At 44.2% G+C, this 22,464-nt stretch overlaps 2 protein-coding genes across 3 annotated transcripts in view; both read right to left on the bottom strand.

Moving 5' to 3' along the window:
- Positions 1-274: 274 nt before the first annotated feature.
- Positions 275-7,422, bottom strand: AKAP5 (A-kinase anchoring protein 5). Of its 2 annotated transcripts, none has more exons than XM_080809793.1 (2): positions 5,495-5,629; positions 275-3,007 (listed from the first exon to the last, which is right to left on the bottom strand). In XM_080809793.1, exon 2 carries the CDS (start codon positions 2,745-2,747, stop codon positions 1,458-1,460), a length of 1,290 nt encoding a protein of 429 aa, XP_080665919.1. In that variant the 5' UTR covers positions 2,748-3,007; positions 5,495-5,629; the 3' UTR covers positions 275-1,457. The 2 variants fall into 2 exon arrangements, with proteins under 2 accessions (XP_080665919.1, XP_080665918.1); XM_080809792.1 differs by lacking the exon at positions 5,495-5,629 and adding an exon at positions 6,610-7,422 and having other exon boundaries at positions 281-3,007.
- Positions 7,423-10,842: 3,420 nt separating this feature from the next.
- MTHFD1 (methylenetetrahydrofolate dehydrogenase, cyclohydrolase and formyltetrahydrofolate synthetase 1) overlaps positions 10,843-22,464 on the bottom strand; it is a 59,827-nt gene continuing 48,205 nt past the window's right edge. The window contains exons 24-28 of the mRNA XM_080809786.1: positions 21,460-21,637; positions 15,086-15,193; positions 14,399-14,551; positions 12,347-12,440; positions 10,843-11,090 (exon numbers count right to left, since the gene is read on the bottom strand). Of these exons, the coding sequence (XP_080665912.1) occupies positions 12,351-12,440; positions 14,399-14,551; positions 15,086-15,193; positions 21,460-21,637 (529 nt within the window). The 3' untranslated portion in view covers positions 10,843-11,090; positions 12,347-12,350. The remainder of the gene's footprint in view (positions 11,091-12,346; positions 12,441-14,398; positions 14,552-15,085; positions 15,194-21,459; positions 21,638-22,464) is intronic.

Genomic DNA, 22,464 nt, shown 5'->3' with positions numbered 1-22,464 from the left:
ACTCGATTGGAAAGCTCTTTATACTTCATCTACTGTCAGAGTCATGCTGTCCCTCAGTTTAGACAATGGGGACTATACAATTTGGACCTTTACCTGTGAGGTAGGGAAGTGTGTTATAGTATTATGGCCATTTCACACAAGGAAAGATTGAAATGGAATTACTTTTTCAAAAAATATGGTAATCATTGATGAGATGGATGATTTAAATAACCAGATAAAATGCAAATAAGCCCTTCTCGTCGTTACATTAAGTTCTTTTTTTTTTTTTTTTTTTGGTAAGGGATTAACTGGATTGAACATACTGATGAGAAAGTTATTTTTCAAAATCCATGTAAAATGTAGGTTACTGGTGTCTGTTGACACATAGGCACAATGAGAGAATACTGACATTTAAAATACAATGTGCTTTAACAATAACTTTTCACTTTCTATTCAACCATGAACTTGGCTCATTCTTGGTCAAAAGTGAATAGTATTTTCACTAAGTTGTTATGATTTCCTGGGACTTTTACTGCCAGGCTGGCTATGAATTCCCTCTTTGGGGAGAGGTGGATTAAAGTGGTCTCTAGAGAAGCAGTCCTGCAAGATGACTCCTATGTTGTCTGTGATCATGTTTTATTTGGGCAATCTGTCTTCTCCTGGATGGAAAACAGCATTTCACTCTTCCTGTTTTTGCTGTTGCTGTTGTTTAGTTTTTTGGGTTTTGTCTCTAACTTTTCAGCAGATGACCCCATGCAGAAATGGATGTGAGGCAGAAGAAAGACGGAGAGGGAAAACGCACGGCCCATTTCCACACATTTGCACTTGGTAATTATTTGCCTATTTGAAATAAATTATGAATGGCTTTGTATGGTATCCAAGCAAGATAAGAAAAACACTCATGTTTGATTCAAATATGCACATTCTGCTGAAATTAGGAAAAGGCAGTATTTTTTTTTTTGAGGTAAGACTACTGTCTATGAGTATAACAACTGTAAATCACACATTCACAAAAATAGCTCACCTTATTCACCATTTTAAACATAAAAGTGCACTGTAAAAAAATTTTTTTTTGAAAATCAGTGTGATGTTAACCTATACACAGGATTAAACTATCAAAAGGAAACCAGGCTTTGTAACATCAGAGAATATTAAAGAGTTTCTGGCATACCATAAGTGCTCAATAAATACAGCTTCCTCCTCCCAAGCACCCCAACTTCCACATGTCATTTTAGCTACTCCCTGTATGTCACTTCCATTGCCATCTGTACTAACTTCCTCCAAAATCCAGAAGTGACTGCACTTCCGTGGTAGGAGAGTTTTACATACTTAATTCTTTAGCACTTCTGGGCTGGAACTGTACCTGTAAATTCCAGATGATAACCTCTCATTTGTAACTGAATACGAAATGCCACAAATATGCAAAATAATTTAGCAGGAAGCTTTTTTTTTCCCCCTCCCATGATCTGGAAATTAAGTCACTGTAGAAGATTGTTCATTTTATTATCATCAGAGGCCATTTCATTAACCAGCTGTTCTATAGACAATTGGATAGCATTCTTGACAAGAGAAGAAGCTGTTTCTATTAAGAGTGTTTCGTATTGTTCTGAAGTTCTACCCTCAAAACCACTATCATTAGCAAAAACCCCCACTTGCTCATTTTCAATTGAAATTAAGAATTGCTTAGGGACATTTTTAGATTTCTTAACATCAAATTCACTGATTTCAGTGTCTGTAATAATAATAGCAATTGGCTCCATTCTTTTGCTTTCTTCTGGTTTGGGTTTTTCTGCAGTGACCTCATTTTCTCTCAGCTCTGATTCCTGGCTCAATTCAGTATCTTTTGGCTCACTCTCTTCAGCTACAATCTCTCTACTTTCGTGCTCTTCCCAATTTGGTCCACCTTCTAGGATCTTGCTTCCGGCATCTTCCACAATTTGCTCATCTGGGATTGTGGGTGAGGGAGGAACCTCAGAAACCACTGGAGGCTGATGTTCTGTTTCAGGAGTTTCAAGTGGGCTTGCTTGCTGGGGTTGAATACTTTGTTTTTCCTCAATTGTTTCCGTATCTCTTTCAAGGATTAGTGTTCCTGGGTGAATGGCAGAATGCCCCGTATCTAACCCAAGTTCCACTGAGATCACTTTTTCTCCAGCTGTAGTTGTGCTGTTGCTCACATTTGGTTCGCAGACCTCGTCACCCCCCTTCCGGGAGCCGTCTTTACTTACATCCTGGGGCAACTCGGTTTTTGTTGCCTGCTCATCTGATTGGGCCGGAGCTTTTGTATCCACATGTTCAGCCTCTGCCTGGACTCTGATGCTGCAGTCTGAGTCTTCTATAATCTTGGAATGATTACTTCTCTTCTCTCCTTTTGAGAATTTTATGCAGGGAATCTTAAGTCCAGATTTGGCCTTTTTCTTAGAAGGATCAGCATCCTCAGCACTGATTTCAGGTTGCACTTTAGCCTCAAAGGGCTTTTGCTGCTTTGAAGATTCTGACCTTTTCCTGCGTGTTACAAGACGTTTGATTGAGGCCCAGGCCCCCCCTGGGGGCTGTGGCTGATCGGAAGCTCCTGCTTCTGGGGGACGCGTTCCTGCTGTACCAGCAGCTTCAGAGCTAGCTCTGGGCTTCATCGTTTTGGTTGCTTTCTTTCTTCTCTTGAAGCAAAGCATTGATGATCTTTCCTCCTGCCTCTCATCTTGAGGACTAACTTCTGTGGGTCTCTTCTCATCCCTGCTTTCAACTTGAATTTCAGAAACCGTGGTTTCCATTTTTACATCACATTCGTTCTTTCTCTAGAAAACTATATTCTCTCTTCCTTAGCAGCCTTTATGACAAAAAGGTGGGCAAAAATATACTAAGTAAAATTTCTTCCAGATGTATTCACTCTTTTTATCTTACTCCGTACAGTTGTTTTAGGTGGTTTCTTCAATGTACAATTCCTAGTTTCTCTCTTACTTGTAATTTCTCCCGTTAATTTCTTCATGAAAGCCCTTTACTGGATAGATTATTGTTTTATTTAAGGACCAACCTGATGAGAGAAAAAAAAGTGTATTTTATTTCACCATCAGCCTACTGTTTCCTAGAGAAAGATTTCAGTTGAATGTATATTGTTCTACCAGGAACGTTTCCCATCTAATAATCTACTGAAATGACTGCAGAATAAAAAATATCAAAAAGATTACAATGGGAGTCTACTTTGCTCTGATCTCTGTTAAAACTTCAACTTGGATTACTTGCAAATCCAATATCAATCCTTTTGTTGTGCTGTCTTTATGGATGTTTATGGTTCAAATCCAAGTTAACAAACAGAGGACAATAACAAAACAATGAAAGGCAAAGTGGTAAGAGAGCTAGGGTGATTTTTATTACCTGCAAATTCTGCAGCTGCAAAGGATCCTAAAGATCATTCAAGTCCAGCAAGATGAAGAAAATGAGCTCCAGAGTGGGTAGTTGGGGTGCCGAAAGCCATTACAGTTAGATAAGGTCACAGCCAGAGTTAGAACAGAAGACTCTGACTTTCCAGTGTTCTCTCCATTATACCATAAGGTTTCTGTTCTAAAAATGTATGTTCCATGAGAGAGGTGCTACTTTTCATACACACTCTTGGGAAATTTAACATCACTGTCATTCTCCCCTCTTAAATTTAGTTGTATAATTTTGACATTTTTTCAGCTATTTTGACAGCTAAGTATCTACTGTTCAAATGTTTTCCATGAGCACATAGTCGAAGGCCAGTAAGAGTGAATGATAATAATAGCTGACATTTACTGAGCAACTCCTGTGCATTAGGATATGCTAGACACTTTTACATACATCTCTAGTCTTCCCCACATTATAAAATGAGTAGGTGGTGGTATCACTCTCTACAGAGGAAGAAACTGAGGCGCAGAGAATTAAACAACCTGCCTGAGATTATACAGCTAGTAGGTAACAGAGATCAGATTGAACCGGATTGCCTGTTTCTGAAGCCCAGGCTCGGGAAGTAGGCATTAGAGTTTTATCAGAAAAAATGAATTGTTTGTGGAGATACTAATCTGCACTAGATTCACTAGTCAAAAAATTTTTAATTGTTTTCTTTAACCACAAGGCAGCCTGTCAACTCACAATTGAACCAAGACTAGACTGAATTCTTGCTATTTTAAAATAAAGCTTTTGACACTCTCTATATTTTGTTTTCTTGGTTCTGGAACTAATTTGAAAGCCAAATATAATTGATAAGCTATGCAAGTGGCAAACTGATTAGTTATATATAAACATAAAATTGATCCACAGAATAGTATGACAGCACCAAAGAACACAGATGTGAGGTGATGACCTAACAAAAGCCATATTAATTTTTGTTGATGTATATCCTAAAATAAGCAAGGGGACTCTTTCCCTGTACTGTTTTTGTGTAAACCCTTCAGTGCTGAAGGTGTATTTGGTTAGCTCTTGATTCTATGAACCACAAAAGGGACTGGAACTCAGGAAATCAGTTTATGATCTAAGTAAATATTCCCTTAGGTTGGCAGTTACATACACTATGCCCCGACAGAAAGACAAAGTCATCCTAGAACAGCGATGGACCTAAAATGTGAACACTGTACAGTGTCCATCCTCACATAATGCTTCCATAAGCCAAGTCTTCTCACGTCTTGGAGTTCTCAGCACCTGACAGTTTTCACCAACCGGAGGATGTACAACAGACATAGTGAAATTAGATCATGTTTAAGATGGTACTATTTGAGGTTAACCTGGATCGCCCAAAGACAACTGCCTGAGAAGCTCACTTGAACGTCTGTTACGGCAGAAATCAAACAAACACGCAAACAAAAACCTAACTGAAATGGGGCAAATACAATCTGTAGACATTTAAACTTTGCAGAACGTTAGCGTGCAAACGATGCTCCTTAACCTGCCGGGTACTTTCATTGCCGCAGTAATCTCAAAGTCCCTGTTGTCATTTCCTGACAGAGTCGCATGTCTAACGCCACTTTTCCCCTTGAGCAGAGAAGCCCGGAGGCCAAGAGCAAGCCCTTAGGGAAGATCGGGAGGAAAGCTGTGACTCTCTCCCAGGGCCAGGCGCGGGCCATCAAGCCGCCACCCGGACGAAGGCGCCTCCTGCCGACTGGATGCACCTGGCGGCAGGAGCCGGAGCGCAGGACCAAGTACTCGAAAAGGAAAGTGCCGGGGGCGTGGAACACAGCGCGGCTTCATATCTGCACAGTTATAATGGCCAGGAACCCCAAGTCACAGTTCCCTCAAATGAGGAAAGGAAGGAAAAGCGGTCCCCGCCACCCCAGCTGCCAGCATGAGCTGTAACGCAAAGAGGGTGAGTGGGCACCGCTGACGAGGGTCGCGGGGCTGGAGGTTCCGGCAGACAAACGACCCCTGCCGGTTACTACTCAGGCCTCCTCGGCGGCCGGGACTGCGGGTGTCCAGGGGGACCTTCCGCCCACCGCCACGCAGGCGGCTAGCGGACCGGACCCCAGCCCCGACCCCGCTCCTCGCCACTCCCTCGCCCTCCTTCACTTACCGACGGCGCCGGGGTTCCTGGCGCCCCTGCTGCCGACGTCGGGGGGTGGGGGATGTCCACTGGTGGGGCCGGGCGCCCAGGCAGCCCGGGAAGCCCGGGAAGCCCGGGTCGCACCAGCAGCGAACAGCCCTCTGCAGCAGGAGCGCAGCCGGCGGTGCCCCCTCCCCAGAGCGCGGGGAGCGACAGCCCGCGGCTCCAATGCGCGCGGGGCGAGCGGGCGCGGGGCGGGGCCAGGGCGCGGGGCGGGCGGCGGGGGCGCGGGCGCGGGGGCTCAGTCTGCAAGCGGCTGGCCCCGCGGCGTGGGAGCGCACCTGGCACTCTGGGCCCAGCGCAGGGCCCCGCGGCGCACCACGTGCAGCACGGGCAGCGGACCACCCAGAGGGGGAGGGGGCAGATGGGATGCGGACCGGGGCAGTGAACCCTGCATTTTCTGAGACGCAAAGTGGCAAAATTTGGTTTTAATTTAGGGGCACTTCCATTTAAGTTCCCCGCCCCTCCAACACGCCGAGTGTTTAAAGACACGGCAGATATTACATTTGAAAAGTAGGGTTAAAAACTGTGCAGAGTGAAAGCTCATTTGGGGAAAAAATTACATACATGAATTGAAAACAGGAAAAAAAAAAACTTTCCTCGGAGTGGCTTTGGGTGTAATGGTGTTATTATGGTTCACTGCCAAATACTCTCAGAGGCCCAAGACCCCAGACCCTTGTCTCCCTAGTCTAGGCAGCGGTTAGAGGTGATCCGATGTGTGGGGGAGGAGGTCAGACGGGCACAGGAACCCAGCCCCTTCCATCTTTTATATTTTATGTATTTCCAATGTCTGCTTAATCTTGTCTCTCTCAGTTAAGGGGGCAGGGGGCAGGAGATGGCTTCCCTCACAATTCCAGTCCGAGTCAGAGCAAAGGGCACAGGGAACATTTACCCTCCAGCCTGACTGGATGGCCAGGCTGCGTATTTTCATACATTTCCTGGGTCTTTATCTAAACAAGTTGCTAGCTGTACTGAAAAGCACTGCAAGCATTTATTTCAGATGTACACATAAGGCGTAGTTTTCATTAACCAATGAAAGGCGTTGCTGTGAGGGCTTAGGTGACATGCTTCAGGTTTAACATTACCTATGGAAGCATTCCTGGGAATTCCAGCTGTGAGGTCCTCCCTAGGGTTGGGTTGTTGCCTGTTCGGTTGCACGGTTGGCTCCTCCCGGCCCCTCCCGGTATACCATCCAGATGAAGAACCTATTAGGGTGGAGGAAAGAATTACTGAAAAGCAGTTGTACTTACCGCCTTTCTTTGATAGGATCATGATCTTCAGGGAAGTAAATCTGTTACCTGCTTTTGGATGTTTTCCAGGAATATATTTTACCTCTGTAAGATTCTGAAGCTGTTGCTGAGACTTAAGAAAGAACCTTTAGGACACAATAGCAATACTGAATCTAAGTTGTCAGGGTCTTAAATTTACAGGAAAAATGAGAGACAAGAGCTGTAAGACAGGAAAATCCCCAACCATCTTCCTTAGTTGTAATTAGAATTCAGTCTATCTTTGTGCAGTCAGCAAATACCAGTCTGTGAAAATGTCATTTATATCCCCAGATGGATGGCTACCCTTGCTTACTGACACTTTGGAACTTCAAACAAGCCAAAAGAAATCCATGCCACTCATAACTAACTGAGATGCTATTACTTACTGAAATCCAAGCTTTCCCAAATCTATGAGATCTAGGTGTTTTCAACAATTTCAAGCAAAAATAAAATGACCTTATCCAAATGAGAACAGGGTAAAACAGCTGTCTTATTAGGAAGGAACTGGAAGTGAGACAAGGGATAGGTCAAAACAATAAAGGCCCCTTAAACGACTTGTAGATCTTATTCCAGTATTCTTTTAAAAAAGTGATGGGGGGGGGTACTAATGAAAGGGAACTAAAGGGCGGTAAGAGGTAAAAGGTAAATTGATTTTGTATTTGAAGGGAATTCTTTTCAGTTATTTTTCAAATAACTCATCCCCAACCTCCACCACACACACACACACACACACACACACACACAGAATAGAGTACTATAAATGAAATACTGCACTGATTTTTCTTTAGGGTATGACTAGAATCTGATGCCATATCTGAGTTTTAAGAAATGTATCCAGTACTTCATGCATGAAAGAAACCTGTCATCCCTGAACTCACTTAAGTGACAGTAAGCTATTACCCATATCACTGTCTGCTACTCCATTAGTAGCTTTTGATTATATAATGAGAAGCAGGCTATAAATATATTTCTTCAATCTGATGAGAAATTATTCTACCTACAGCATATCTTGTTAATATCACCCGACACACAATGCCGATAGAATAACTTGCATATTTATCGGAACTCTTATTTATCTGATCTCAACTGATCATAGCCTTTCTCCCACCCTGGTCCCCATCTACCCATGGCCTGGGCCTGTAGCTACCAAAAATGATTTATAACTCCTTAGGAATAATTCTTACATCTTAGAAACCTTCTGGGAATAAGACCTCTATCCCCTTCCCTGGTACACCATTAGATGAATTTGTGGCTCGTTTTCTGGTATTTTGATCTGTTTCTAGGCACCATCAGGGTTGTACCAGTGAACACAAACAGTAGTTCTGTTGTAATCCGCTTTGCTTGACAGCGCACAAATGCTGCCTCTTCTGAATTGAGTATACATACATCTTCAGTGCATGGCAACAGCCTCCGAAGCACAGAACAGAGGGTCCAATCTGTTCATCCGTTAACACTGCAAATATGGGGTGGGAAAGCATTAGCGGCCCAGAACAGGCTAAGGAACAGTGATCTGGAAGGGCTCCTAGGCCCAAGGCAAAGGTACTGGACCTTGTCTGGCAACACACTCTAATACGTATCTCAAGCACTAATGCTTTTTGTAGGTCTTGAATTTACGTCTTCAATTAGCCTGCAGTTATTTTTTGAATCCTACATGCCATCTCTTTCTCACTTTTATTTTTTTATGTCATCTCTACCCTCAACGTGGGGCTCGAACTCCTGGCCCTAAGACCAAGAGTCATGCGCTCCACCAACCGAGCCAGTCAGGTGCCCCTCTTTATCACTTTAAAAAAAATTTTTTTTAAAGAGTTTATTTATTTGACAGACAGAGATCACAAGTAGGCAGAGGCAGGCAGAGAGGGGGCGGGGGGAAGCAAGCTCCCTGCTGAGCAGAGAGCCCGATGCGGAGCTTGATCCCAGGACCCTGGGATCATGACCTGAGTGGAAAGAAGGCAGAGGCTTTATCACACACTGAAGAATCAGTCCCACAAAACCCATGCTATCACTAATTGCTCAGCAGCATTCCTCCTCAGGGCTTCCCTCTGCTTCCGCTACCTTCTATTATCCCTTCCTTCTGGAGGGAAGTGAAATGGGCATAGCTCTCCGCCTGTCACGAACAGGAAGTTCATTTCTGTGCCGCCTGGCCAGGGCAGCTCTGATAGGCTGGATGATGGTAAAGAGCAAAGGCTTTAGAATCAAGAGGTCTTTACCAAGTTCATCTGGTACGCAACAGCAGTGCAATTTTGAAGTTTGCCTTTCTGTAAAATGGAGATACAAATCTAGTTTGCAACTTTGTTTTTCTATAATTTATCTCTACTTCTAGCCAAAGGGCAGCTCTCATTTTGAAGCTAAGGGTCACTTTTGAGCAATTCCACCGCTAATTTATCCAACAGGTGGTTCTACACAAATCGCACTGATACGTAAGAGAATATGCCTCACTCTCTCACTTGTAATAGCAAAACCCATGGAACAGTGGTAAGTGTCCACCGACAGAGGACTGTTTAGATACTACACAGCCATAACAAACAAGGTGAATCTCAAATGACTAATGTAGTAAGATCTCCCAGATATACTGGCAGGTGGAAAAGGCAACTTGTACCATTTGAATTTTTACTAAAGACATACTTTACTGTTACTTAGGAAAATTCTTACATTACTGGTAGTCCATTCATTCCAAGCAATATCTGGTAAAAACAATTTGCATTCCTTATTAGGGCTTTATCATCTTTGGCTTATAAAACTCCACTCACCCTCTCGAACCAATCGTGTTCACTATTCTTATTGGTCTTAAGAATGTAAACCTGCATGGCTTTTGGGGATACGAAGAATCTTCAATCTTTTAAGATGCTCTTTAAGTCACTGTGTCTGAAAATAGACTTCCTTCTTCCCTTACTTACAAAGTGAATTCCCAGCAAATCCCATTCTAGATGAGGTCTTATAGGATATTTAAAAAAAAAAAAATCAAAAACAGTGCAGACTGGGCCCACGTGATGCTTTGGAACAGAACTGATGACACCACCATGTACCATGTGCCTGGCACTGAGCGCAGTGTGGTGAAGCTGGGGCTCTGCACACAACTCCGTTGCCATTTGTCCCCAAAGCACTGCCATCGCTTCTTTGGACGGCAAAACTGACTGTATTACAGCACTGATGTGAACCTGGGGAATTAAAGATAGTAAAACCAAGGACACCAGCAAAGATACTGACTGCTCTGCCAATGTCAGCAGCATTTACACCGGCCTCAGTGGGGACACAACATCTTCTGGAAAGATCCAACACAGGAAGACAAGGGGGAAGAAGGAGGAAAGAGTAGGAGAGGAAGAACTGAGATAGACGCTGAAGAACAGGAAGAGAAGGGAAAACACATTCCAGAGGGAGGGGTGGAGCCCAGGCATAGCTCCATCGGTATTTGCTGAATCAACAGAGCACGCAGGGTTCACTACAGAGCTTCACGACCATCCTTCCTGAGAACTTAAAAAAAATGGTGCTAAAGCTGTGACAGAAATGGGAATTCCAAGGAAGTTCAGGACAAAAACCTGTACGAGCAATACTTTCTCAGGTTAAAAAAGGAATAGAGAAAGCCGTATGATAAAAAGGTGCATCCTCTATACCCCGCTTCCCCCTCAACCCTATCAGACAGTCTCCTCAGGATGTGTCCTCCCAGAAATCTGCAAGCACGCACCATTTACCCCTTTAAACACAATAGTGTTGGGATTCCTGGGTGGCTCAGTTGTTAAGCGTCTGCCTCCCGCTCAGGTCATGATCCCAGGGTCCTGGGATTGAGTCCTGCATGGGGCTCCCCACTGAGTGGGGAGCCTACTTCTCCCTCTCCATCTGCCCCTCCTCCTGCTCGTGTTCTCTCATGCTCTCTCTCTCTGACAAATAAGTAAAGGCCTTTACAAAAATAAAAAAAATAAACACAACTGTGTCATAAAGTACGTTTTGCAATTTGCGTCTTCGGTCCTGGGCTCTGCCAGCAAATGGGTCCCCCAGGACGGCAGATACTGCAGTACGGTCTGTGATTGCTAGAATTTATATTTAAACATCCAGATCGCAAAATCATTTCCTTTTATTCTGTGGAACTTCAATCAAGTAGACTTGTGCATGATTTATGTTAGTTTATACATGATGGTGGGAATTAAGACTGAAGATAAGGCTACTGGGGAAATGCCTGCTCTTGATTTCCGAGGATCTTCAGACCAGGGGCTGCCTTCTCTCAACTTCCCCACACTTCCTAACCAACAGTCTGCTTCAGTGGACACGGGCCAAGCGTTCGCAGCAGCTTCTTGGGGAGGGGCAATCTAGAAGGAAAAAGAAACAAGAAGTAAACGTTCCTCTAGGGGCTGAAGCATGGTCTCTGCCCTTCCATGCCGTGGCACTCCCATCTGGTGCCGCCAAAGCCGTTAACGTTTCCAGCCTTTCCACAGCCACCTCTGTAGGGCTGGCCCGAGGCCTGAGAGCAACACATGGCCTTGCGTTCTGGCTCCGTGAAGACTGTCCAAGGCCACGCCAGGCCTGAGCAAGACGGACACTCCCCGTGTCACAGAAGCCCTCCCGGAGGAAAGACAGGGCAGCAAGCACACCATCTCGTCTCTGTAAGCAGTTACTTCTCTAAGCAACCCATCCTTACGGTTGCTTAGAAGAGGACTTGTTTGCTTCCACCTGGACCTTTTACTTTTTTAAACAATGTGAGAGCTTCAGTTTTGGATTACCCTTTGATATCCTTGTCTTTTCTAGCGTTTCTCAATTCCTCCCTCCTAGACTGGTAACTCTAGGTCCCTTGCAGCTGTCAGGATTCTCCTTTGTGATTGCCCAGATCAGGATTCGGTTTCCTGAAAGCCATGGCTTCCTTTTTCTTGGTTGATTCCCCATTTTGCGGGAGTTCACTGCTAAATACCTTCCTAGGAAGCGAGGTGGGGCAGCAAACCTGCACGTGTCTGGAAGCATCTGGATAGATCCAGTGGGGTGTGAGTGCAGGTGCCAAGTCAGCCCGAGGGGGTTCCTCCACTGTTGAAAAGCCCCTAACTTTGGTAAGAAGACAGCTGTTCACTCTAATTCCCATTTTCTTATAGACAAGACACTTTTTCTTTTCTAGAAAAGGCTTTTTAAAATTGTATCTTTAATGTTTTTGAAATTTCAACGGGATGTGTCTAGGGAAGGCTCATTCATTGTGATGAATACTTGGAGAACTTTCACTTAAGACTCCAAGTGTTCCTGGGCTGGTCCTGTTTCCTCCTCTTTTCTACTTTCTGGGACATTTACTCTACTCCTGCCTGCTATCTACTCAAAGTACCCAGACCTTCAGCCCAGCCTCCGTGGCAGTCCCTCCAGAGTTCACTAGCGGCTTTCTCCCCTACACCATTCCCTGACAAGCCACACTCTTCCAAAACTGTGCAGTATTTCCTCCACTGGTCACTGCCAACTCTCCCCTCAGTGATGTTCGGAAAGAAAGGTTTCAAAAGCATTCAAATTTGCATTCAGAGCTTTTGCTGGAGTCCCATAATTCATAAATATACCTCAAAGCCAAAAAGCAAAACTCTTACCAGTAACAACTCACCTGTCTAGAACAACCCATTCACCTGTTCAGTTTCAGGGTCCAAATCAATATCATAGAAACAGGGCCGTGTGGGGAGTCCAGGCATTGTGCTCATCTAGGAGATGTGAAATAGTATGAGAAATAAAGTGACCTTCGTTTTCACCTTCTCTTCAGATAAAAAGCCCGAGACACAAAGACAGAATATTACTTTATAGTTGTCAATAAAGCGGTAGTCTTCTTGTTACATGCTGAAAAACATGTCACAGATCCTGTTATGACCCCCAAGAGAAACTCGCGTGTCCTCCAGCATGCCAAATGCCAGGCTTCCCTGTCATCTTCCGCGCTGACAGTGGTAACAAGAAATAGCAGGAGACACCTTCTTAGTGTCTAGGGCAGGGGCTGGGGGCGCTGAGGAGGCACCTGCTCCCCTCTCATGAGACCAAAAGGAGGTATGGGGCTTCTCTGCTTTTTTAATATTGTTTTGACGAGTTTCACGTCGATGCCTCTATTATTTTGTTTCAGCAACACATCTAGGCTGGTGTCCTTTAACTAGGGCAAGACATTTCCGTACAAGGTCTAGATAGCTTTATAATCACTATGCTTACTGGTCCAGAGTGGCCTTCTAAAACTGAGGGTGTTAAGGCCTACAGATTACATGTGTACTTCTTTTCTCAAGAATAGGCTTTGACAAGTATCTACTTAGCTGCAGATCCATAAGGCTTGTAAGTAAAAACTCAGTCCACTTTCACCTGTAACAGTGTCTTGTATAATGAATACATATGAGTCCCCAATCAGATCCAGACAGAAGAACCGAAGCTCAACTTCTACAACTGAACTGTAACTTACCAGAACATTCTATGGGAATCTGGTATTTGTCTCTATTCATGAACTCTGAACTCTGTAATCAACTGTTGGGTGTGGGAACAAGAAGGGGGAAGGAAGGGATTGTTCCTTAGACCTGGCAGAGAAGCCTGAAGAGGACATTAAAGATACTGGGCGTGTGCCCACTGACACAGACACACATGTGAATGGCGGTAGAAAACTCTAAAGATGGCTCCCAAAACAGTGATTCAGATTTTCAGTATTTTTGCTCTTTCCCAAAGAGGATTTTTCTTGCCTGTGAACACTGGTACTTGTCTGACCACTGCTATTATGGGATGATCCTGCCCCACGCTGAGAGCTGAGGGAAGCAGGGCACACGTCTGTAATAACTTGCCCAAGCCCAGAATGAGCAGTGAGAACTGGATGTGGCTTTCACATTACACACGTTTGACTCTGTAATGCCTTACTATCCCAAGTGACACAGCTCCAACAGGAGATCTATCAGCTTCTTTTACATTGTCAGCTGGCTGTTTGCTCGGTCAGTCCTGTACTGCAGGTAAGTACAAGCTGCAGGTGTAGGACATGGGCAGATCAAAGGGAGGAAGCCAGGCACGGGGCAGTATTAACCTGGGATGGTCAGCTGCACCCTTCTGCACCCTGTCCCCCACTACGAACAGGACTCCTGAACAGGACTCCTCTTTCCATGCGCATACAATGCACAAGATAAAGCAGCATCAGGTACCAAATTCATCTTGAAGTGGAAATAAGCGACCTCACTTGTCACATCTATGGGAGTTCATTGGCATCTTAAGGGGGAAATTCTTTCCTCAGAAAAAACAAATTCCCAATGAGTTTCAGGCCTAAGCTCCAGGCTTGTCAAGGAGACCGGGGAGGGGCGGACCCTCTGTCCCTACTTCAAAGGATGCTTGGCAGGACTGAGTTCATCTGTGAAAGGTGCCCAGTGAAGGTCAGTTGTGATTATACATTAGCACTGTCACAAACGATCGATGAGGCCTGTCCTGGATTCAGTCAATGTCACACCGCCCCTGGGAAACAGAACTGTTATTCATGATAAGCAGTTATGGCTTCATCCTTGAACTGACGCCCGGATGGTCCACAGCAAGGGGATTAATCTACGGGGCCTGACTCCAGCTTGCTGCTCAGTGAGGAACTCTGCTCAGCTTTCCGTGACCAATGTCAGATGAGAAGCCCAGACGAAACACCCCCTCTCTGCCTGTAGCACTCACTTACCGTCCCCACCAAGGGGTACAGAAAACCGGCCCCGACGCTGGCGCGGATGTCACGGATGGGCAAGACAAAGCCCGTGGGTACACCCTTCTGCTCTGGGTTATGAGACAAGGACAAGTGTGTTTTGGCCATGCAGATGGGCAGGTCCCCAAAGCCCTGAGAAGGGAAAAAGCAAGACCAATGAAAGGCTGACAGTGCAACAAAGCACACCTGGGATGGTGATGATACAGATTCTTCCATTTATTTAAAATACCCAATCCCCCTTATACCCATCTGGACCTTACTGCCCCGAGCTTAGTTATCATAGATCCAAAAAAAAATCCCAAACCAAAACCTCTGTTGGGTGAGAGAGGCAAGTGCCCACAACCATATTCTAAAAGTGAGTATTGTATTTTCTTCTACATAACCAATTAAAAATGATAGTTTGGAGCAGACATGAGAATACAACTGGAGGCAGGCTCTTAATATTTGAGGAAGACACTTGCTACTTCTTCATGGCTTTTCCACACATTCATCTATACCACCTCTGAGTAGATAAAGGCCTGGACCACCTCATCCAAACTCAGTATTCAGAGGGGAAAGGGCTACCACCGAGAGAAGTGAGGCAGTGGCACCCCGCAGGGCTGGGAGAACTTGGGGGCTCTGACTCTGGGCCACTGTAAAGAAGTGAATGAGCCACCAAATATCTACCTGTTTTGTGTAGACTTCAGCTTTGTGTTGAGCTTCAGGAAGCAATTCAATGTCATCAGCCCCATAGATCTTCTGTGCAATGATCCTGATTTTATCCTCGACTGGGAGCTAACAGACAGGGAAGAGAAGGGAGATGCCATGACTGGGTGCACACAATGATGGTTAATTAGGACACGGCCACATTCCAGGTTGGAGTTCCCAAAAGGCTGAGAAGATGCTCTTACACACACACACACACACACACACACACACACACTTAAAGATTTTATTTATTTGTCAGAGAGAGAGAGCACATGCACAAGCAGGAGAAGTGGCAGGCAGAGGGAGAAGCAGGTTCCCCGCTGAGCTGGAAGCCCAATGTGGGGGCTCGATCCCAGGACCCCGGGATCACGACCTGAGCCCAAGGCAGATGCTTAACCAGCTGAGCCCCCCAGGTGCCCCTACACACACATAAAAATATGCAAATAGCCCGAGGTATATTTGGGTTAGCAACATATTCTTTTAATACCGAGCTTCAGATATTGTGAGTGGAAAATGTCCCACAGAGGTATAGTTACTGTGTGTGTGTGTGTATGTGTGTGTGTACAGACACACACACACGTGCATATTCAGGATGTCCTTAGGTACACCACTGACAGTACTACCGACTACCCATGAATGATTATTTCTTCATAAATAAAAACAAATGTTCCTGTGGCTGGAGATGAGACTCACGTCAAACCAGTCCTGGGGTACCACTGATGAAGGAAGACCTCCAATATCCATCCAATAACCCCCACTTTGTACATGAGAGGCAGAGCCTATTTTTAACACAACATATTGATTGTGGATGGCTGTTGCTTAGAAATAGTCCTAAAAAACAAATCATCTACATATTAAAAAAAAACAACACCCCAGTGATTTCCATGATGCTCACGCACCAGGAGTGCTGAGGAAGGCTATGAACAGAAAGCACCCCGCGTCTGTCCAACAAGAAGATCTAACAATCTTAAATATCTATGCCCCTAACATGGGAGCAGCCAACTATATAAACCAATTAGTAACAAAATCAAAGAAATACATCGACAGTAATACAATAATAGCAGGGGACTTTAACACTCCCCTCACTGAAATGGACAGATCATCCAAGCAAAAGATCAACAAGGAAATAAAGGCCTTAAATGACACACTGGACCAGATGGACATCACAGATATATTCAGAACATTCCATCCCAAAGCAACAGAATATACATTCTTCTCTAGTGCACATGGAACATTCTCCAGAATAGACCACATCCTGGGTCATAAATCAGGTCTCAATCGGTACCAAAAGATCGAGATCATTCCCTGCATATTTTCAGACCACAATGCTCTGAAGCTCGAACTCAATCACAAGAGGAAATTTGGAAAGAACGCAAATACATGGAGACTAAACAGCATCCTTCTAAAAAATGAATGGGTCAACCAGGAAATTAAAGAAGAATTGAAAAAATTCATGGAAACAAATGATAATGAAAACACAACAGTTCAAAATCTGTGGGACACAACAAAGGCAGTCCTGAGAGGAAAATATATAGCAGTGCAAGCCTTTCTCAAGAAACAAGAAAGGTCTCAAATACACAACCTAACCCTACACCTAAAGGAGCTGGAGAGAGAACAACAAAGAAAGCCTAAACCCAGCAGGAGAAGAGAAATCATAAAGATCAGAGCAGAAATCAATGAAATAGAAACTAAAAAAACAATAGAACAAATCAACAAAACTAGGAGCTGGTTCTTTGAAAGAATTAATAAGATTGATAAGCCCCTGGCCAGACTTATCAAAAAGAAAAGAGAAAGGACGCAAATAAATAAAATCATGAATGAAAGAGGAGAGATCACAACCAACACCAAAGAAATACAAACAATTATAAGAACATACTACGAGCAACTCTATGGCAACAAATTTGACAACCTGGAAGAAATGGATACATTTCTAGAGATGTATAAACTACCACAACTGAACCAGGAAGAAATAGATAACCTGAACAGACCCATAACCAGTAAGGAGATTGAAACAGTCATCAAAAATCTCCAAACAAACAAAAGTCCAGGACCAGACGGCTTCCCAGGGGAATTCTACCAAACATTTAAAGAAGAATTAATTCCTATTCTCCTGAAACTGTTCCAAAAAATAGAAATGGAAGGAAAACTTCCAAACTCATTCTATGAGGCCAGCATCACCTTGATCCCAAAACCAGACAAGGATCCCACCAAAAAAGAGAATTACAGACCAATATCCTTGATGAACACAGATGCAAAAATTCTCACCAAAATACTGGCCAATAGGATCCAACAGTACATTAAAAGGATTATTCACCACGACCAAGTGGGATTTATTCCAGGGCTGCAAGGTTGGTTCAACATCCGCAAATCCATCAATGTGATACAATACATTAATAAAAGAAAGAGTAAGAACCATATGATACTCTCAATAGATGCTGAAAAAGCGTTTGACAAAGTGCAGCATCCCTTCCTGATTAAAACTCTTCAAAGTGTAGGGATAGAAGGCACATACCTCAATATTATCAAAGCCATCTATGAAAAACCCACCGCAAATATCATTCTCAATGGAGAAAAACTGAAAGCTTTTCCGCTAAGGTCAGGAACACGGCAGGGATGTCCGTTATCACCACTGCTGTTCAATATAGTACTAGAAGTCCTAGCCTCAGCAATCAGACAACAAAAAGAAATTAAAGGCATCCAAATCGGCAAAGAAGAAGTCAAACTATCACTCTTTGCAGATGATATGATACTATATGTGGAAAACCCAAAAGGCTCCACTCCAAAACTGCTAGAACTTATACAGGAATTCAGTAAAGTGTCAGGATATAAAGTCAATGCACAGAAATCAGTCGCATTTCTTTACACTAACAACAAGACAGAAGAAAGAGAAATTGAGGAGTCAGTCCCATTTACAATCGTACCCAAAACCATAAGATACCTAGGAATAAATCTAACCAAAGAGGCAAAGAATCTATACTCAGAAAACTATAAAGTACTCATGAAAGAAATTGAGGAAGACACAAAGAAATGGAAAAATATTCCATGCTCATGGATTGGAAGAACAAATATTGTGAAAATGTCTATTCTACCTAAAGCAATCTACACATTTAATGCAATCCCTATCAAAATCCCATCCATTTTTTTTAAAGAAATAGAACAAATAATCCTAAAATTTATATGGAACCAGAAAAGACTTCGAATAGCCAAAGGAATATTGAAAAAGAAAGCCAAAGTCGGTGGTATCACAATTCCAGACTTCAAGCTCTATTACAAAGCTGTCATCATCAAGACAGTATGGTACTGGCACAAAAACAGACATATAGACCAATGGAACAGAATAGAGAGCCCAGAAATAGACCCTCAACTCTATGGTCAACTAATCTTCGACAAAGCAGGAAAGAATATCCAATGGAAAAAAGACAGCCTCTTCAACAAATGGTGCTGGGAAAATTGGACAGCCACATGCAGAAAAATGAAATTGGACTATTTCCTTACACCACACACGAAAATAGACTCAAAGTGGATGAAGGACCTCAATGTGCGAAAGGAATCTATCAAAATCCTTGAGGACAATGCAGGCAGCAACCTCTTTGACCTCCACCGCAGCAACTTCTTCCTAGGAACATCGCCAAAGGCAACAGAAGCAAGGGCAAAAATGAACTATTGGGATTTCATCAAGATCAAAAGCTTTTGCACAGCAAAGGAAACAGTTAACAAAACCAAAAGACAACTGACAGAATGGGAGAAGATATTTGCAAACGACATATCAGATAAAGGGCTCGTATCCAAAATCTATAAAGAGCTTATCAAACTCAATACCCAAAGAACAAATAATCCAGTCAAGAAATGGGCAGAGGACATGAACAGACATTTCTGCAAGGAAGACATCCAGATGGCCAACAGACACATGAAAAAATGCTCCACATCACTCGGCATCAGGGAAATACAAATCAAAACCACAATGAGATACCACCTCACACCAGTCAGAATGGCTAAAATTAACAAGTCAAGAAATGACAGATGCTGGCGAGGATGCGGAGAGAGGGGAACCCTCCTACACTGTTGGTGGGAATGCAAGCTGGTGCAACCACTCTGGAAAACAGTGTGGAGGTTCCTCAAAAAACTGAAAATAGAGCTACCCTATGACCCAGCAATTGCACTCCTGGGTATATATCCTAAAGATACAAACGTGGTGCTCCGAAGGGGCACGTGCACCCGAATGTTTATAGCAGCAATGTCCACAATAGCCAAACTGTGGAAAGCGCCTAGATGTCCATCAACAGATGAATGGATAAAGAAGATGTGGTATATATACACAATGGAATACTATGCAGCCATCAAAAGACATGAAATCTTGCCATTTGCGACGACGTGGATGGAACTAGAGGGTATCATGCTTAGCGAAATAAGTCAATCGGAGAAATATAACTATCATATGATCTCTTTGATATGAGGAAGTGGAGATGCAAGGTGGGGGGGTTTGGGGGGAGGTAGGAAAAGAAAAAATGAAAAGATGGGATTGGGAGGGAGACAAACCATAAAAGACTCAATCTCAAGAAACAGACTGAGGGTTGCGGGGGGGAAGGGGGACGGGAGAGGGTGGTGGGGAAATGGACATTGGGGAGGGTATGGGCTATGATGAGTGCTGTGAAATGTGTAAACCAGACGATTCACAGACCTGTACCCCTGGGGATAAAAATACATTATATGTTTATTAAAATAAAAAAATTAAAAAAAAAAAAAAAAAAAAAAGAAAGCACCCCGCATGAAGGCCGGTGGGGGGGGCGGGGTGAGTGCCTCTACCCTATGGCGCTGCTCCGCCGGGGCGCTGGGACGCATGGCCACCAGCATAGGGAGACACTGCCTGAGGGAAATGGGAAGGAAAGCTGCTCGGATGAGCAAAGTACCAAAATCCGGCAACATGTCTGCCTCCATGCTCCCCAGCAACTAAGGCCAGGAGGACATACGGGGCAAGGGTTGTTTTCTGAAAGGAGCAATAATCTATAAAGATAAAAATCTCTTCTGAGCTGAACAGTGATAATTTATGAAGAGACTTTGGATAATGGACAAAAATAAAGTGTCTATTCAGCCACGGTTTTATCAAAACGCGACAGAGACTGTTTTCACGCACATCTTATCCCTGGAGCTTCATAAATGCCAAGGCACACTCAGAACTTCTGAAGCAGCAGTACTTTTGTTGAGGGGTGACTGAAGACCAACAGATGCGAAAGAAGACAAAAAGTGGCAGCCTCCTGTCTGTGGCAACAGAGAAAAGTTCCGAGTAAAAATGAGAGATTCAAGTCCTCATCACGCCACCTCCTTGGGGCCTGCTGCTGGCCTTCCAGGACTGGGGCTCCTAACTCAGGCACCGGGGACAGGGCTTCGAGAGAGCCCCTAACAATGCTTTCATTGCATTTGTGTGCAGATGTGTGTTTAGGGCATTTCCTAAAAATATGATTGGTTGAACGGATATTCAAACCAGCCTATAAAACTAAAGCTCAGTAAGAAAATGTCAAGGTCAATAAGACAACGTTGATAAAATGTCAGTGTATTTTATCTGCAATGTTAATTCAAGAATACTGGGGTTTCCTCCCTTTTTATGGCTGATTTTGAAAGTCTATGCTTATCTTTTAGAAACCATGCCAAGAACCAGCCGGGAAAATATAAGCAGAATTATATACCACCTCCATCCTACGTTCCTAATGAAGGTTCCAGTTGTTGTGGGCATACTTACTTAATGTCCAACCACATCCTGAAATACAGGGGCAGAGAACTGAAAACAAAATACAACCCTACAGTAAGAACCACCTCTCTCTGAATTAACTTTATGAGACGACAGAAGAAAGCAGTGCTGCTTAGAGTTACTCAGTGACGCAAAGAATGCTGAGCCCTGCCGGGGTGCTCTGGCTTTATACCCGAGAGCTTCTCTGAACTTGAGGCAGCCCTGAACCAGGAAGTGAGCTGAGGAGCACAGGGCTTTCCCATTACTGGGAAGTGGTCAGCAAACTTTTCTGAGCTTGCTGTGGCCCCTTGCCAATTTGCCACAACATGGCTGGTGACTTGGGTTCAAGGACGTAGTGAATTACGTTCCTGGTCCTTCATTTAACCCTTTCTCCTGCCAGTGAAGGGAAGGTACTGTGAGTCTTTTCAAAAGTTAGGCCGGAGCCAACCTCCCAGCGAGTTCCTGCAGGGACCCACTCTGTAAGTAAGTAGCCCAGGCTGTGCTGGTGTAACTCACCGACGTGGGGATCAAACCCACGGGGCTGAAGGTGCTAAACACAGGCTCTAAAGAAAGGCAACCACACAGAACCTCATAGTGCTTTTTTGTTTCTTCCATACAGAACGTAACTCACCTTGAGGTCATAAAGGAGCTGAAAGCTGCTGGGTGCCTGAGATGCTCTCTGGACGGCCTGAGCTAGGGCTAAGGCGCCCTTGCCCCCTTCTGCCCAGTGTGTGCATTTCACAGCATCAAAAGCCCCATGTTCTTTGGCAAGGCGGCTGACGAGGTCCAGCTCGGCCTCTGAATCGGTCCTGGAAAGGCAGCAATTCGTGTTAAAGCACTGAGGACGGTGGGAGAGGACAAGCTTGGTCTTGTGTTTGCCATGAAAACTCTAGCGAGTTACTCAGTGATGAATGGAAACGAATCGAGTAATACAGACTGGGTTCGACTCCTGGCTCCACCAGTGACGATGTGGGTGGTGACCCCTGGCTAGTTATTTAATCCTCATGTGCTTTGGACTCCATGTGGTAAAATGGGAATAACCACGGCACTTACTTCCCTGGGACGTCACGAGGCTTAGATGACAAAAACATACAGAATACTCGAACACTCCAGGCCCATCACAGCAATCAATAAACACGAGCTATGGGGCGCCTGGGTGACTCAGTGGGTTAAGCCTCTTGCCTTCAGCTCAGGTCATGGTTTCAGGATCCTGGGATTGAGCCCCGCATGGGGCTCTCTGCTCAGCAGGGAGTCTGCTTCCCCCTCCCCCTCTGCCTGCCTCTCTGACTACTTGTGATCTCTGTCTGTCAAATAAATAAATAAGATCTTTAAAAAAATAAAAATAAAATAAACACTAGCTTGCTAAAATTGTTCTCTCCTGTTCTGCTGTGGTTTGCCCATTACAGCAAGACTAAAATAAGCACTCCAATACCTAAACAACCTCCACAAGTTCTCTCTTGCATGAACCCTTCTAGCTCAGCATGTTCAACTCTTTGTCAAGACAATGCCCTGCTAGACGTACTGAAGTAAGGGAACGCTGTAGGGCTATGACCTCCTGTTAGCATTACAGGCCTCTAGAGAGCAAAAAAGAACCCTTCACTTCATGTCTGTGTGTCCTTCCGTGGAGAAGGGGACC

The sequence above is a fragment of the Martes martes genome, assembly GCF_963455335.1.
Source record: "Martes martes genome assembly, chromosome: 7".
Classification (NCBI taxonomy): Eukaryota; Metazoa; Chordata; class Mammalia; order Carnivora; family Mustelidae; genus Martes; species Martes martes.
Note: the sequence above shows the minus strand (reverse complement) of the source record. Positions and strands in the feature narration are given on the sequence as shown.

Bases quoted from the DNA above. Each gene is read 5' to 3' on its own strand.
- AKAP5 (XM_080809792.1), bottom strand. From the start codon at position 2,747: ATGGAAACCACGGTTTCTGAAATTCAAGTTGAAAGCAGGGATGAGAAG.